The 17,760-nt window shown below is 47.4% G+C and overlaps 2 protein-coding genes across 2 annotated transcripts; both read left to right on the plus strand.

Annotated features, from left to right (window-relative positions):
• Positions 1-470: 470 nt before the first annotated feature.
• LOC132581545 (olfactory receptor 1E16-like) lies at positions 471-1,412 on the plus strand. The gene has a single exon (XM_060252851.1). It carries the CDS (start codon positions 471-473, stop codon positions 1,410-1,412), a length of 942 nt encoding a protein of 313 aa, XP_060108834.1.
• A 13,178-nt stretch (positions 1,413-14,590) lies between these two features.
• LOC132581546 (olfactory receptor 1E16-like) lies at positions 14,591-15,526 on the plus strand. Its single transcript, XM_060252852.1, has one exon. The coding sequence runs from the start codon at positions 14,594-14,596 to the stop codon at positions 15,524-15,526; it is 933 nt and encodes a 310-aa protein (XP_060108835.1). The 5' UTR covers positions 14,591-14,593.
• Positions 15,527-17,760: the final 2,234 nt, after the last annotated feature.

Here is a 17,760-nt window from a genome sequence, read left to right on the forward strand (position 1 = left end):
TATTAACCAAGATCCAGTTGAGGACAACGTAGCCTCCTCTTCTATTTTGAAAAACGTTTATCTACGAACCTCGGGATTTCCCTGGGCTTGGAGGATAATTACCTCATTCCATTGTGTGGCCCCATTGTGTGGAGTTTTTAAAAACAGAACTCAGAGGGAAATGTAGATTTATTTAAAAAAAGAAATCCTGAATTCCTGATCCAGAGCCTCATAGTTCTGAATCTGAATTCTGACACTACATCTTGAGGCTGATATATGTATCTTGTGTGGCAGGAATAATGGATGCATCAGGGAGAAACACAGAGATGTGAGTCAAAGAGAGAATATGTCCTAGAAGGATTCTCCCATAGTTTGCTCATTGGGTAGCTTACCTTGATAATAGTGGGAGGGCGAAATGTGAATCTTGGGATTAATTAGCCATACTTGGCTTCAGGCCTCTAACTTTCTTGCAATTTCCTCACTTCAGCAGCATGAGTCCAATGAATCACAGGAACACAACTGAAGTTTCTGAGTTCCTCCTCCGAGGTTTTCCATTGCTGCTGGAGGTCCAAAGGCTTCTCTTCCCTCTCTTCCTTTCCATCTATCTGCTCATCCTCCTAGGAAACGTCACAATCATCCTGTTGATCCATTCTGACACACAGCTCCTCCAGACTCCCATGTACTTCCTGCTCAGCCACCTTGCCCTAGCTGACCTTGGTTTCACCTCCACCACCATCCCCAAGGCATTAGATAACCTGCTGTCTCAGAAGAAGACTATCTCCTACCGTGGTTGTCTGGCCCAGATGTATTTCTATATGTCTTTTGGCAATGCAGGCAGCTTCCTGCTGGCTTCCATGGCCTATGACCGCTATGTGGCTATTTGTTGCCCACTGCACTATTCCACCATGATGAGCCACAGGCGTTGCCTTCAACTGGCCGCAGTGTCCTGGCTCCTCTCCATAATTGACTCACTGCTTTATACTGTTTTGCTATCCCGTGTTGAGTTCTGTGACCCTGAAGAGATCCCTCATTTCTTCTGTGACATTTACCCTGTTCTGGATGTCTCTTGCTCTGACACAAGCCTCATAGAAACACTTATGGTAACTGAGGGGACGGTGCAGATCCTGGGGCCGTTTGTACTGATTATCATTTCGTATATACTCATCTTTTATACCATCATGAAAATCCCATGTGCCATCGGGAAGCGCAAGGCTTTCTTTACATGCGGGTCCCACATTTGCGTGGTGGTCTTGTTCTACGGCACTGTAAGCTGGGTGTATTTAAAGCCAAATTCCAAGAAGTTAGACCACCAGGACACGGTGGCAGCTGTTATGTATACCATAGTGACCCCCGTGTTGAATCCTTTCATCTACAGCCTCAGGAACACCGAGATGAAGGCAGCCATGAAGAAGATAATTAAGCGGCATTTTTGATGATGTGTGTTATGTATTGAACATAAGATGTGTACCGCATGGTGATCGCTACTGAAGGCGACCCCAGGGTCCCCGGATGTAGCTCGCCAGACGCCCCGCCCATCAACATCTGTGGCAGGAAGTTTGACTGACCAGGATTGTCCTGGTCAGATGAGGGGGGCAGTTCCGGGTAATGTATATAAGCGGGACCTGGCCCACGTGTTCTCTCTCTTGTGATGTGCTATTGAATAAACTATGTTGCCTTCAACCCGTCTTGGTTCTCAGTACATTACAATGGTGACGAAGGTGGGATCCTAGCCAGCCCCCTCCTGAGGGGCTTTGTGGATCCGGTCGGAGACAACGAAGGCTAACCGGTTGGAGACCGACACGCCCACCACCGCAGCCACCATGGCTAACCAGAGCGGAACTATGGGCAGTCTTGAAGAGTTCAACACCGCTACTCTGGAGAGGTGGGAGACCTACACGGAGCAGGTCGCATGCTACCTTTGAGCAAACAGGATAATGGAGGATAGCCTAAAGAGAGACGTCCTCTTGAGCATCTGCGGAGAGGCCACGTTCGAGATCGCCAAGGGTCTCTTGGCCACCGCAAGGATCACGGAGAAGACGTACGAGAAGATACTCAGACTCCTCACCGGGCACTTCTTGCCCCAACCCTCACTCATCGCCCGCCGGTTCCTCTTCCACAAGAGGGACCAAGAGGTGGGAGAGACGGCAGCCGACTACCTGGCTGCCCTCCGCCAAATCGCGAGCAACTGCAGCTACGATAATCTAGAAGAGACCCTGAGGGACCGTTTCGCCTGGGGCCTGAGGGACGAAAGACTGCAACAAAAGCTCTTCGTGAGGGAAGAGCTCACCCTCCAGAGCGCCTTCAACGAGGCCATTTTGTTCGAGTGGACCACGAAAACCTTCCCCAACACGAGGGCCGAAGCCGTCCATCAGGAAGAGATGGGCCCCAGCCAACCTGACGAAAAAGAGGCACTCCAGCTACTCCGCCAAGCAGGGGTGGGCCCACGAGTGACCCAACGGCCCCGAACGACTGAGAGACTGGCCGCCACCACATGCGCCAGCTGCGGAGACCGACACGAGCGACGGGACTGCCCCTACCGCAACGTGGTCTGTAGGAGCTGCGGCAAGATGGGCCACATTGCTAGGGCCTGCCGGGCCAAGGCCACCCGCTGCCGCCAGTCTACCAACCAGGAGTCGACCGGGGACTACTCGACCGCCTCGACCAGCGTGCAGGTAATGAACTTGCCCGACGATACCCCCCAAAAGGTCAAGGTCTCAGTCAGGATCGAGGGCAAACCCTGCCTGATGGAACTGGACTCGGGTTCCTCCATCTCCATAATATCAGAGGAATCCTTGAGGAAGCTGTGCCCACATGGCCGGCCCAGGCTGCGACCGGCATGCTTCGTGCTATGGGACTTTCAAAAGAACCCCGTTCAGATCCTGGGATAAGCAATGGTGGGGGTGGAGTACAATGGGTTTAGGGATAAAAATTCAAAGACGATCTAACTCCACTGAGAACAAGAGAAAAAAATTTTACTTAAAAAAATAAAAGCCCATCTTACATGGCGTATTCATTTAGGGACATTTTGATTTATTGTGAATAGATTAACTTCATAAAGGGTATCTTGCTATTGATCCAAGCCCAGGTAAGAGAGAGAAGAAGAGAGGTCCCATAAAAGAAGACACAGAAGGCAAACAACAGTCAAAGAGATTCAGCATCTAAATAATAATAATAATAATAAATTTTTATTTATATCCCGCCCTCTCCGCCGAGGCAGGCTCAGGGCGGCTCACAGGACATGGTACATACCATGATTACAATAAAATACAGTTAATACAATAAAATACAGTTAAAATACAATTAAATTACAAATTCATAAATTAAGTTAAATAAATAATTTAAATCCAGTATAAATTGAAGGTGCTGATTAGGTGGGATCTACTGCCAAATGGGAGAATTCTCTTAACTCTCTCCCTCCCAGAGTCACAATTGACACATTTACACATCAATCTCCAATTTTGATATATTTATTTGCTTCACTGTTTTCCTCCAGAATTAAATCCAAACAATGGTGACTTAATAAACTTAACTTGTTATTCCTCTTTGCATTTGTTAAAATATCCTCATTATGTTGTATGCTAATTTGCTGTTCAAATATCCTCATTATGTTGTATGCTAATTTGCTGTTCTGCCATATATTTATGGACTGGTAAATTCCATTTAATTGTATCTGAGGAAGTGTGTGTGCACATGAAAGCTCATACCTTGAATAAAACTTTGTTGGACTTCAAGGTGCTACTGGACTCAAACTTTTTTCTAGAAAGTGTGGTTGGCAAAGCCATTAAGAAGAGATGCTTTCTCCCCTTACAATGGCTATCAGCAGCTTTCCATGATTTCTATCCGTGAAATGGCACTGAGTGGGGGGAATTAATTCCCCTTGGCTGCTTTTCAGCCTTAAAAGAAAGCATTGGGAAACCAAGATGGGCCCAGTTTTTCCTGTCTATGGCAAGGGAAGTAAAAGTCCTTTGGACAGAGCTTCATAGATGTTGCTTGCCTTTTGGTTGCATGGCAGAACATTGAACTTGTGGTGGTGGTGATGACCAGAATGCAGGGATTAGCTGGAATGCTCTGCGAGATTAGGAGGTTGTAATACACACAGACGCACTGGCCTTCTTGGGTTGGTATTTTGAATTGAAAGCACAGGAATTTCAGGATCTGGATGGTATATCCTTAGTTTCCTCTTGTTCAAATCCCCAGCTGCCTTGGAAATTCCTGGGTGTCCTGTTTTTCTGCCTTCAGCTGAACCTACTTCACAGGTTTGTTGTTAAGACAATGTTGCTAAGACAATGGAGGAAGAAGGTTAGTCAGTTTTATACCCTGCCCTTCACTACTTGAAGGAGTCTCAAAATGGCTTAGGATCACTTTCTCTTCCTCCCCTCCCCAAAGCCCACCCTCCTTAGGCTCCACCCCCAAAATATCCAGGTATTTCCTAAGCCAGAGCAGGCAGCCCTACCACAGGCCCCAGTCTTCAGACAGGACTTCTTCTACCACTGCTCTCTTCTACCTTCTTCCTTAGCACTTTTCCCTCCACAGTCACCTGTCTGCATAGGTTCCAGTGTGGAGTTGTGATTAGAGTCCCAGACTAGGATGTGCTACAAAGCCATTTTGTACCACTATTACCTCAGAATTTTTCTAATTTTTGTTCCTGAATATCATCTTTTATCCACAAAACCATTACAGAATGGTACATTTGTGGTAAACTTTTCACAGGATTTTTGGTTGTTTCTTCACAACACGGGATGGCAAACAAGCCAATTAAGAGCAAGAGCAATATTTTGTGTGGTTGGTTAGAGAAATGAACCTAGCCAGTTGTCCATTTACACAGTCAATTAGAATTGCCTATGTGCTGGCATCACTAAAGGCAAAGAAACTCAATACAGAACAAGGGCACTTTTTCCAATGCTATAATATGTATATATATATATATACACACAATCTCTATTACCTGCCCCTCCCACAACGGACACCCTGTGAGATAGGAGGGGCTGGGAGATCTCTTACAGCAGCTGCCCTTTCAAGGAGAACTCCTATGAGAGCTATGGATGACTCAAGGCCATCCCAGCAACTGCAGGTGGAGGAGTAGAAATCAACGAGTTCTCTCAGATAAGAGTCTGCACAGTTAACCACTATAGCAAATTCCCTAAATCAAAATCACTTTATTGCCCTAAAAATAAATAAATAAATAAATAAAGTTGGAATGATGCTCTGGTTTGCTGAGCAGGACTGGAAGTGGTCCCCCCCCCCCACACACACACTCTGCTTTTATCCCCCTGGGAAATATGCATGGAGTTCACATTCAGACTAAACGTGCAAACATGTCTTAGGATGCAAATCAATGCACGTGACTTGAGAGTAAAGACCATTTAACATCATAGGATCTTCTTCTGAATAGACAAGCATAGGATTGTGCCAGTAGGATGCTTGGTAGCTGACTAATCTTACCAGGCAAGAGGTTGACATCCCTGAATCTAGAGTTAACCTTTTGATGGCATATTCATGATCCAAAATTTATTCCGGGGGTGTTGGGGTTCTAGGGACCACATTGAGGGTATCATCCTGTGCTAAGTAACTCAGGACTTTATAGTCACTGTGAATAATAATAATAATAGTAATAATAATAATAATAATAATAATAATAATAATAATAATAATAATAATAATAATAATAATAATAATAATAATATTTTATTTATACCCCACCCTCCCCGCTGAGGCAGGCTCAGGGCGGCTTACAGAGTGTGGCAAAAGCCATGTTAAACAATAAAACAATTATACATTTCTGTACCATTTAAAATTTACCATTACATTTACATAATATAAAAGTCTAAAATCAATCTAAAATAATCTCATCTTATTGCTATCTCAATTATTGATGTTAGTGATGGCATGGTGTTCGTTTCAGGTTTCATCTTGGAAGGCTAGCTGGAAGAGGGCGGTTTTGCACGCCCTACGGAATTGGCTAATGTCCCGTAGGGCCCGCACCTCTTCCGGCAGCTGGTTCCACCATTGGGGTGCTTTTATAGAGAAGGCCTGTTCTCTGGTTATTTTTAGTTTGGCCTCCTTTGGCCCAGGTACTTCCAGAAGGTTTTGTGAGCTGGATCGCAGTGCTCTCTGGGGAACATATGGAGAGAGGCGGTCCCTAAGGTAAACAGGTCCTCGGCCATATAGGGCTTTAAAGGTAATAACCAGCACCTTGTAACGAACTCGGTAAATAACTGGCAGCCAATGCAGCTCCCGCAGCCCAGCCCGCACATGTTCCCACTGAGGTAGGCCCAATAGCAGTCTGGCTGCTGCATTCTGCACTAGCTGCAGCTTTTGGGTTCAGCACAGGGGCAGCCCCATGTAGAGGGCATTACAGTAGTCTAGCATCGAGGTGACCGTTGCATGGATCACTGTTGCCAGGTCATTGCGCTCCAGGAAGGGAGCCAACTGCCTCGCCTGCCTAAGGTGGAAAAAGGCGGATTTGGCAGTGGCTGCTATCTGGGCTTCCATTGTCAAGGAAGACTCCAGTAGCACTCCCAAGCTCCTGAACCTGTGCACTGGTATCAGTGATGCACCGTCAAAAGCTGGAAGGGAGATCCCACGCCCTAGACAAAGGACCTCTGTCTTCGCTGGATTCAGTTTCAGCCCACTCGACCTGATCCAGTCTGCCACAGCTTGTAGCGCCCGGTCCTGGTTTATAGGAACATCGGCAGCCCGGCCGTCCATCAATAGATAGAGCTGGGTGTCATCCGCATACTGGTGACAACCCAGCCCATATCTCCGGCCAATCTGGGCAAGGAGGTGTATGTAGATGTTAAATAACACCGGGGAGAGAACTGCTCCCTGAGGCACCCCACAGTTGAGTGAGTGTCTCTGGGACAGCTCCCCCCCAATTGCCACCCTTTGTCCCCGACCCTCCAGGAAAGAGGAAAGCCATTGCAAGGCTAGCCCCTGAATCCCTGCGTCAGCGAGGCGGCGGGCCAGTAGCTGGTGGTCGACCATATCGAACGCGGCTGAAAGGTCTAACAACAGCAATACTGCCATACCGCCTCGGTCCAGGTGTCGCCGGAGATCATCCATGAGGGCGACCAGAACCATCTCTGTCCCATGGCCCGGGCGGAAGCAGGACTGGAATGGATCCAAAGTGGAAGCGTCATCCAGGAAGCTCTGTAACTGCAACGCCACAGCCCTCTCTATAACCTTGCCCAAAAAGGGCAAGTTTGAGACTGGCCGGTAGTGAGCCAATTCGGCCGGGTCTGATGTAGCTTTTTTCAGGAGGGGGCGGACTACTGCCTCTTTCAGAGGGGTTGGAAAAGAACCCTCCGAAAGAGATCTATTTATGATGTCCCGTATAGGACATCTCAGCTCCTCCTGGCAAGCTTTAATTAGCCAGGAGGGGCACGGGTCCAGATCGCAAGTTGTTGGGCGTGCAGTAGAGAGGATCCTGTCAACCTCCTCTAGGTCGAGCAGGTCGAAACGGTCCAGGATCAAACCAGAAGACAGGCACGGAGCCTCTAGTTCACATACTGTATCTAATATGGCTGGGCAGTCACGGCGGAGCGACTGGACTTTGTCTGCAAAGAATTTCGCGAATGCCTCACAGCCTATCTCTAATTCCTTAACATTTGGTTTGCCTTGTGGCAATGTAGTAAGGTTCCAAATTATCTTAAATAATTGTGCCGGGCGCGAGTTTTCAGACGCAATCTTAGCCGCAAAGTATGTTTTCTTTGTGGCTTTGACTGCCATCTCATAGGACCTCATAAACTCTCTATGAGATGCTCTAGCCGCTTCGTCATGAGTACACCGCCATTGCCTCTCTAGGCGTCTGAGGCCTTGTTTCAACTGGTGTAGTTCTGGGGTATACCACGGCGCCAGCCTAGTCTGGGGTCGCAGAGGGCGTCGGGGTGCGATCTCGTCAATGGCTCTGGAAAGCCGGCTATGCCAGGTCCCAACCAGGTCATTGAGGGAATCGCCAGAGGGCCAGGGATCCCGCAGAGCCATTTGGAACCGTTCCGGGTCCATCTGGCTTCGCGGGCGAGCCATAATGCACTCATCGCCTAGACAGGTTTGGCGTGGAGCGTCCACACGAGCCCTAAGGGCGAGGTGGTCCGACCATGGCACCACTTTTGCGATTATATCGTCCACCATAACCCCAGCCGCAAAGATCAGGTCTAACGTGTGCTTGGCCTGATGCGTGGGAGATGTAACAAATTGAGAGAGCCCTAGCGTCGCCATGGATGATACTAGGTCCGTCGCCGGACTAGAGGCCGGGTCATCCACATGGACGTTGAAGTCACCCAGGATCACCAGCCTTGGGTGCTCCAACGCCCAGCCTGCCACAGCCTCAAGCAGGGAAGGTAAGGCGCCGGCTGGTGCACTAGGCGAACGGTACACCAGCAAGATCGCCAACCCCCCTCCAACTTCCCACGCCAGACCGGCACATTCAATACCTTCGATCTTTGGGGCCGGGAGCGCCCTAAAGGAGTAAGCCTCTCATATGAACAACGCCACTCCTCCCCCCCGCCCGCTAGTCCGTGATTGGTGAAAGACTGAGTAACCCGGGGGAGCTGTTTGTGAGAGGGCCACCGTATCTCCCTCTCAAACCCAGGTCTCAGTCATGCAAGCCAGGTCCACGTCCTGCTTGAGTAGAAACTCTCGGAGGACAGAGGTCTTATTGTTAATGGACCTGGCATTGCATAACACCAATGACGGAGGCAGGTCATCCAAATTGGCCCCACTACCTGTCACCGTTGGGATGGGATACAGACAGGAAGGTGGTCGAGCACTGACTGGTCTCAGCCCCCTTCCCCTATATCGTCGCCTGTTCCCACCGCCATACCTCCCCCTCCCCAGGAGCACTGGAATCCCTGGGCCAATCATCTCTGCTGGTGGGACCGTTGTCATAGCCACCGCCTCTAATGCCGGCTAGCACTACCCCCAAATCTCCCTCCGATCTACTCCACCCACTAGCTCCCAGTTTCAAATCAACCCGTTCAAGCCCAACCCAAATCTCCCCTTGTACATTAATTGGTAAGACACATAGGTTAAATCAGTGGCAATAATTGACTATAAATCCCTCCCAACCACCCTCGAGTTAATTGCCAAAAAAATTTATATCATTCAGAGCCAATCAGTACTGTAAACAATCACAAAGAGTTAATTGATTAAATCCAATTTAAACTAGCAGTATAAGAGCAAATGGAGGTAGAAATTACAGGAAAGTGCTGTCGTGCTAATCAGTGCAAGTTAGTGCAAATTATTCCCAGCTGGAACAAAGTACGAAGTAAAGTGCTGAGTAGAGTGCAGAGTAAAGTGCAGAGTGCAGGCGTCAAGTTAGTGCCGTATTAGATGGTATACGAAATAATGCCATATTAGATGGTATACTAATGGTATACAGAGAGCAGTCACACACCGAGACGCAGAGGAACACATGTCTGGTGGCCAAGGACTCAGGTCCAGCGTCCCCTACGTAACCTGGTGGGCCCGGGTGAGGTAAAGGCCTCCCGGTGCCCCCCCTGTCATGCCACAGGGCTCCACAGTTCCCTTGTGGAGTTGGTCAGGTCTCCACTCCTTGAATCCCTGTTCCTTCTACACGCCCAGCAACTCCCAGGCTCTCCTCTCCGGCACTTCAGTCACTCGCTACCAGTTCCCTCTCCGCGGCGTTCCCCTCCGGCGGCCGGCCGGCCGCGCCTGCAGCCCAGCCCCCCGGCAGTTACATCCGCTGAATGGGAGTATCTGGTCCTGCTCCCCTCGGCATCAGCCGGCTCTACATCACACCACCCGACTTTGTTTGTCCGCCGGTCGACTGTGCCGAGCCAAGGCGCCGCCTCGCCACCTCAACCCCCCAGTTCGCGCCGCCTCAGCCTCCTCGTCCGCGCCCAGCCAAGCCGCCGCCTTGACCTCCCTGTCTGGTCGGCGTCCAGCCAAGCCACCGCCTCGCCTCCTCGTCCGTGACGGGGCCCGCAGAGCGACCGAAATCCGCAGCATCTCAGGGAGTCTCAGGGGGTCCCCGACGGCGCCCTCCTCACCTCCGAGGTAGAGTGGGATGTTATTCCCTAAGTTTGCACGTAATTTTGATGTTTCCAGGCGTCATTTAGATCGAGGAATCCTGATTTCGAGGAGCTCTAACCTTGCGCTCCTGACCAGGCCTGGGTGACTCCACATGATGGTTGCTACATGACGGTGCCTAGAGTTTCATGGGGAAATGCTGATCACCAGGGCTTTTTTGGAAGAAAAAGCCCAGCAGGAACTCATTTGTATATTAGGCCACACCCCATGACATCACCATTGTTTCACACAGGGCTTTTTTGTAGAAAAACTCATTTGCATATTAAGCCACACCTTGTGATACCAAGCCAGCCGGAAATGCATTCCTGCTTTAAAAAAAAAGCCCTGCTGATCACCCACTGCCAAGAGAACATTCTCTCTCTTTCCCACTCTTGTTAGCAGCACTTCCCTTCAGAGCCTTCTTCCCCCCATTGGAAGCCAGGTACAAGATGGTGTGGCTCATCCAAGTGTTTGGGATAGCTTGATTTTGACTGTTAGCCAGCATTTAGGCTATAACATGTGTAGCTTTAGTTATGCCTGGGGCCCTCGAGTTCTGGCAAGCTTTGCTGTGCAGAGGCAGTCCAAACCAAGCAACCAGAGTTTGTTTCCTGCCTTGAAAGTCATATGGGGTAGGGGGTCCCCTTCAAAAAATTTGGCTGCGACTTCTAAGTATCTTCCGCAACCAGGCTTTTAAAGCTAAATGTGGATTACCCAGCAGTATGGTGGACTCAGTGATTTCAACCTCCTCCCTGCTATTGAAAGGCCTGGTGGGTTCCTTTGGAGAAAACAGCTCAATGGCATCAGACCATGCTGAGGTTCCTCCCTTCTTCAGCTACCATGACACTACTTGTAGCACGGGTTCTAACCTTTGAGCTTCAGATAGGCATCCCTCCTGGCAACCAGCGGAGGATGCAGGGGACTTACAAGGAGAAAGAGAAAGGCCTAGGTTTGTCTCTGCCATTGATGATGTTATCAAGCCAGTGTAGGGCTGCCAAGTTCCCACCAGGAGTGGGGGATCCTCTGGTTTGGTGGACCTTAACCCGCTGGCAGGAAGGAGGCTGCCGGAAGGATCCCCACCCCCAAAGAGTCCTGTCAGCGTGCAGCGTGACGACGTCACCTGGAAGTGATATATTGTGGCAGCCACATTGTGCGGGGATGCTCTAGGAAATAATGGGAAATTGTGAGGTTCCTTCCAAATTGCTAGAGCATCCCTGTGCTAAACCATAGAGTTTTCAGTCATTTTCTAGAGCGTCTCCATGAGACATGCCCAGCACATTACATCACTTCCAGGTGACGTCATTGCACTGCATGTGCATGTTCCCACCAGCAGCCAGTGGGAACTTGGCAACCCTAACCTAGAGATGTCCAGGCAACACTCTGGTATTTGGGTGAAAACTCTATGACAAAATTGTCTTCTGATTAGACTGGAATGTTTCTTCTTAGTCAGGCCCAGGGCTTTTTTTGAGCAGGAATGCACATGAACGCAGTTCCGACTGGCTTGGCATCAGGGGGTGTGGCCTAATATGCAAATGAGCCCCTGTTGGGCTTTTCCTGCAAATAAAGCCCTGGTCAGACATAACTATGTTAACCCTTAAGGAGGTTACTTGAAAATGCTTGTGGCCATTCCAACTAAAGCTGTATACCACATGAGTGTTAATGTCCTGAAAGGTAGCTAGGGAGTATATACTTGTAGCTATTCTGCATCCAGTGTCTGGCAAATGTGTGTGCGTTTTTAAAGGAGAATATAACGGGCTAATTTGCAACGGCCTCTGGGGTTCTGTCTCAGAAGTATTCCTCTGGGTCACAGCCCTGAATGATGCCAAGCCGTGAACAAAAGCTGATGGTGCCACCGTGCCACCCATTGTTTCATGCAATTGCGAACTGTTTGTCAGATCAGCTCAGCAGAAGACGAAGGCTTGTGTTCACCAGGAGGAAAAAGCCAAATACATTCCCTCCTTCCTGATCTCTCCGTGGGATGGTCCTGCCGTTCTTTGGCGCCTACAGACTCACAAACTCTGCCGCTGCTGCTGCTGCAAACAGAAAGCATCTTTTGGGGTAGCATTTACCAACTGGGTAAGTAAGAGCCCTGCGGGCACCAGAAAATTCCTATCACCGATTAGCCCACTGAAGCCTCTTTATTACTTCTGTCAGGAGCACCCAGCAGATCCCACTGAGTTGCTGTTTCTGGCTCCTACTCATGGAACCCCTCAACAACTTCCCAGACCCTGATAGCCTTGAGCAGTGTTCCCTCTCAACTGAGTTAGTGTGAGCCAGCTCACAGATTTTTAGCCTCCAACTCACACATTTTTGTCACACTATCTTTCTGACAGCTACTAAATCCAAGGGCTGATCATATCATCATATCATATCATATCATCAGGTCCTCATGTCCTTTCTGATAGGTGTCTTCGGGAGGAGGAAGAGCCATGGGGGGAGGCAGAATGATGTCAGCACTCTAAAGGAACCATCTCAGGGGGTCTGAATCCTGCACCTTCCTGGTTACACCTCCAGCTATCACATCCACCACTGTCGCAGTGTGATGGTCTTCCAGAAAAGGTGTGGCAGGATCTCCAATTGCTTCTCTTCGGTGGCAATGTCTTCATTTGTCTCACACTATCTTTCTGACAGCTACTAAATCCAAGGGCTGATCATATAACAAGAAGTACTGAAAATGAAGAAGAAAGCTGATCAATGGGTGGGTGATCTAAACTATGGGTAGGTGGGTAGGTTGGGAAGGATTTCTGCTCTGCTTCTTGTGGATGACACAGGCAATGTCCAGTATGTGGTTATCATACATGAACACATGAAGCTGCCTTATATTGAACCAGACCATTGGTCCATCAAGGTCAGTCTCGTCTGCTCAGCCTGGTAACTGCTTTCCAGGAGCCCAGGGAAAGGTCTTTCACATCATCTGCTACCTGTGTTGGGTTTTTGTATAAATGTGCAGAGTAAATAAGCAACAGAGAACACCATGTGTGTTTGAGATTTAAAGAAAACTGCCTTTATTAGAAATATATGAACATATGAAGCTGCCTTATACTGAATCAGACCCTCAGTCCATCAAAGTCAGTATTGTCTACTCAGACTGGCAGCAGCTCTCTAGGGTCTCAAGCTGAGGTTTTTCACATCTATTTGCCTGGAACCTTTTTAGTTGGAGATGCTGATGATTGAATCTGGGGCCTTCTGCTTACCAAGCAGATGCTCTACCACTGAGCCACCGTCCCTCCCCATTTTGAAAAATAAGGAAGGGAAGGCACATAGGAAGAAGGGGAGTTACATTGGAAGAATTCCTTCCTTCCTTCCTTCCTTCCTTCCTTCCTTCCTAGAGCTAGGAGTTGGGGATAGAAGAAAGGAAGGAGAAAGGCAGAAGAGACAGCACCTGGTCTGGCTTCGAGTTGGCACAGATTGTACTCTTTCTCTCCCTGGTGGGATCAATGCCTGGGAGAGGAAGGGGGAAAAGGTGCTGTTGCTTTCTTCTGCTGCCACCACCTTTCTGTCTGGCCAGCTTTTTCTCTGTTTTATGCTGGAGCCTTCTGTCAGACTCTGTTCATTGATGTTTATGCTAACTGCTGATTACTAACCATATGAATCAATGCGCATATATGCTCACTAACCTATAGACATAGAACAGTAGGGGGGGGGCATCGTAGAGAGTAGCTTCCCAAGAATATCAAAGGTTGCTGGGCCTGCTTTGAAGTAGAAACTGCCTGCCAGATTCTCACCTCCTCCCCAGCGGCAGCAAGGACACTGCCGCCGGAACTGTAACCACCAACGGAAAAGATAAGGGGGAAGCTGTGTGAAACTCTCACATGCAAAAGCAGCCTTTGTTTTGGGAATTAGGATGTAGATGCTATTGCTTTGATGTTAGATGTTAAATACCCATGATTCGAACTGATCTCCATCAGTTCCAATGCCTATCATGTTGGGGTAACTTTGGAGTATACAATAAATGCAACTTTGTTTCAAACAACAAGTCTGCTCATTTGGAAACTTCAATGAACCTTCGCTGACACCTTCTGCCCCCATCTAACGCTTCCCCTCTTCCCTTAATTGATTGCCTGGCTTCTTCTTTGCCCCACCCCATCGCTATTGGTGGCTGCCTTCGTATTAACCAAGATCCAGTTGAGGACAACGTAGCCTCCTCTTCTATTTTGAAAAACGTTTATCTACAAACCTAGGGATTTCCCTGGGCTTGGAGGAAAACTACCTCTTTCCATTGTGTGGCCCCATTGTGTGGAGTTTTTAAAAACAGAACTCAGAGGGAAATGTAGATTTATTTTTTTAAAAAAATCCTGAATTCCTGATCCAAAGCCTCACAGTTCTGAATTCTGAATTCTGACACTACATCTTGAGGCTGATATATGTATCTTGTGTGGCAGGAATAATGGATGCATCAGGGAGAAACACAGAGATGTGAGTCAAAGAGAGACTATGTCCTAGAAGGATTCTCCCATAGTTTGCTCATTGGGTAGCTTACCTTGATAATAGTGGGAGGGAGAAATGTGCATCTTGGGATTAATTAGCCATACTTGGCTTCATGGCTCTAACTTTCTTGCAATTTCCTCACTTCAGCAGCTTGAGTCCAATGAATCACAGGAACACAACAGAAGTTTCTGAGTTCCTCCTCCGAGGTTTTCCATTCCAGCCGGAGGTCCAAAGGCTTCTCTTCCCACTCTTCCTTTCCATCTATCTGCTCATCCTCCTGGGGAACGTCACAATCATCCTGTTGATCTGCTCTGACACGCAGCTCCACCAGACTCCCATGTACTTCCTGCTCAGCCACCTTGCCCTAGCTGACCTTGGTTTCACCTCCACCACCATCCCCAAGGCATTAGATAACCTGCTGTCTCAGAAGAAGACTATCTCCTACCGTGGTTGTCTGGCCCAGATGTATTTCTATTTTTCTTTTGGCCACTCAGGCAGCTTCCTGCTGGCTTCCATGGCCTATGACCGCTATGTGGCTATTTGTTGCCCACTGCACTATTCCACCATGATGAGCCACAGGCGTTGCCTTCAACTGGCCGCAGTGTCCTGGGTTATCCCCATAATTGCCTCACTGCTTTATACTGTTTTGCTATCCCGTGTTGAGTTCTGTGACCCTGAAGAGATCCCTCATTTCTTCTGTGACATTTACCCTGTTCTGGATGTCTCTTGCTCTGACACAAGCCTCATAGAAACACTTGTGCTGACTGAGGGGACGGTGGAGCTTTTGGGGCCGTTTGTACTGATTATCATTTCGTATACACTCATCTTTTATAACATCATGAAAATCCCATCTGCCACCGGGAAGCGCAAGGCTTTCTTTACATGCGGGTCCCACATTTGCGTGGTGGTCTTGTTCTACGGCACTGTAAGCTGGGTGTATTTAAAGCCAAATTCCAAGAAGTTAGATCACCAGGACACGGTGGCAGCTGTGATGTATACTGTGGTGACCCCCGTGTTGAATCCTTTCATCTACAGCCTCAGGAACAGCGAGATGAAGGCGGCCATGAAGAAGATCACTACGCGGCATTTTTGATGATGTGTTCGAGGGCCAAACCATTGGATTATGCTATAGCCCCAATCCTCCACATCCCCCTTTTCAGGGGAAAATGCTGTTGAAAAATTTCAAAGACGATCTAACTCCACTGAGAACAAGAGAAAGAAATTTTACTTAAAAAATAGAAGCCCATCTTACATGGCATATTCATTTAGGGACATTATGATTTATTGTGAATAGATTAACTTCATAAAGGTTATCTTGCTATTGATCCAAGCCCAGGTAAGAGAGAGAGAAGAAGAGAGGTCCCATAAAAGAAGACACAGAAGGCAAACAACAGTCAAAGAGATTCAGCATCTATATAATAATAATAATAATAATAATAATAATAATAATAATAATAATAATAATAATAATAATAATAATAATAATAATAATAATAATAATAATAATAATAATAATAATATTTTATTTATATCCTGCCCTCCCTGCTGAGGCAGGCTCAGGGCGGCTCACAGGACATGGTACATACCATGATTACAATAAAATACAGTTAATACAATAAAATACAGTTAAAATACAATTAAATTACAAATTCATTAAATAAATAATTTAAAACCAGTATAAATTGAAGGTGATGATGATTAGGTGGGGTCTACTGCCAAATGGGAGAATTCTCTTAACTCTCTCCCTCCCAGTCACAATTGACACATTTACACATCAATCTCCAATTTTGATATATTTATCTGCTTCACTGTTTTCCTCCAGAATTAAATCCAAACAATGGTGACTTAATAAACTTAACTTGTTATTCCTCTTTGCATTTGTTAAAATATCCTCATTATGTTGTATGCTAATTTGCTCTTCAACCTCTGCCATATATGTATGGACTGGTAAATTCCATTTCATTGTATCTGAGGAAGTGTGTGTGCGCATGAAAGCTCATACCTTGAATAAAACTTTGTTGGACTTCAAGGTGCTACTGGACTCAAACTTTGTTCTAGAAAGTGTGCTCGGCAAAGCCATTAACAAGAGATGTTTTCTCCCCTTACAATGGCTATCAGCAGCTTTCCATGATTTCTGTCCGTGAAATGGCACTGGGTGGGGGGAATTAATTCCTCTTGGCTGCTTTTCAGCCTTAAATGAAAGCATTGGGAAACCACGATGGGCCCAGTTTTTCCTGTCTATGGCAAGGGAAGCAAAAGTCCTTTGGACAGAGCTTCATAGATGTTGCTTGCCTTTTGGTTGCATGGCAGAACGTTGAACTTGTGGTGGTGGTGATGACCAGACTGCAGGGAGTAGCTGGAATCCTCTGCGAGATTAGGAGGTTGTAAAACACACAGACACACTGGCCTTCTTGGGTTGGTTTTTTGAATTGAAATCACAGGAATTTCAAGATCTGGATGGTATATCCTTAGTTTCCTCTTGTTCAAATCCCCAGCTGCCTTGGAAATTCCTGGGTGTCCTGTTTTTCTGCCTTCAGCTGAACCTACTTCACAGGTTTGTTGTTAAGACAATGTTGCTAAGACAATGGAGGAAGAAGGTTAGTTAGTTTTATACCCTTCCCTTCTCTACTTGAAGGAGACTCATAATGGCTTACGATCACTTTCCCTTCCTCCCCTCCCCAAAGCCCACCCGCCTTAGGCTCCACCCCCAAAATCTCCAGGTATTTCCTAAGCCAGAGCAGGCAGCCCTACCACAGGCCCCTGTCTTCAGACAGGACTTCTTCTACCACTGCTCTCTTCTACCTTCTTCTTTAGCACTTTTCCCTCCACAGTCACCTGTCTGCGTAGGTCCCAGTGTGGAGTTGTGATCAGAGTCTCAGACTAGGATGTGCTACAAAGCCATTTTGTACCACTATTACCTCAGAATTTTTCTAATTTTTGTTCCTGAATATCATCTTTTATCCACAAAACCATTACAGAATGGTACATTTGTGGTAAAGTTTTCACAGGATTTTTGGTTGTTTCTTCACAACACGGGATGGCAAACAAGCCAATTAAGAGCAAGAGCAATATTTTGTGTGGTTGGTTAGAGAAATGAACCTAGCCAGTTGTCCATTTACACAGTCAATTAGAATTGCCTATGTGCTGGCGTCACTAAAGGCAAAGAAACTCAATACAGAACAAGGGCACTTTTTCCAATGCTATAATATGTATATATATATACACACAATCTCTATTACCTGCCCCTCCCACAACAGACACCCTGTGAGGTAGGAGGGGCTGGGAGAGCTCTTACAGCAGCTGCCCTTTCAAGGAGAACTCCTATGA

The sequence above is a fragment of the Heteronotia binoei genome, chromosome 13 (assembly GCF_032191835.1).
Source record: "Heteronotia binoei isolate CCM8104 ecotype False Entrance Well chromosome 13, APGP_CSIRO_Hbin_v1, whole genome shotgun sequence".
NCBI classification, from domain to species: domain Eukaryota; kingdom Metazoa; phylum Chordata; class Lepidosauria; order Squamata; family Gekkonidae; genus Heteronotia; species Heteronotia binoei.

Excerpts from the sequence above, each read along its gene's own strand:
- LOC132581545 (XM_060252851.1), top strand. The coding sequence starts at position 471 with ATGAGTCCAATGAATCACAGGAACACAACTGAAGTTTCTGAGTTCCTC.
- LOC132581546 (XM_060252852.1), top strand. The coding sequence starts at position 14,594 with ATGAATCACAGGAACACAACAGAAGTTTCTGAGTTCCTCCTCCGAGGT.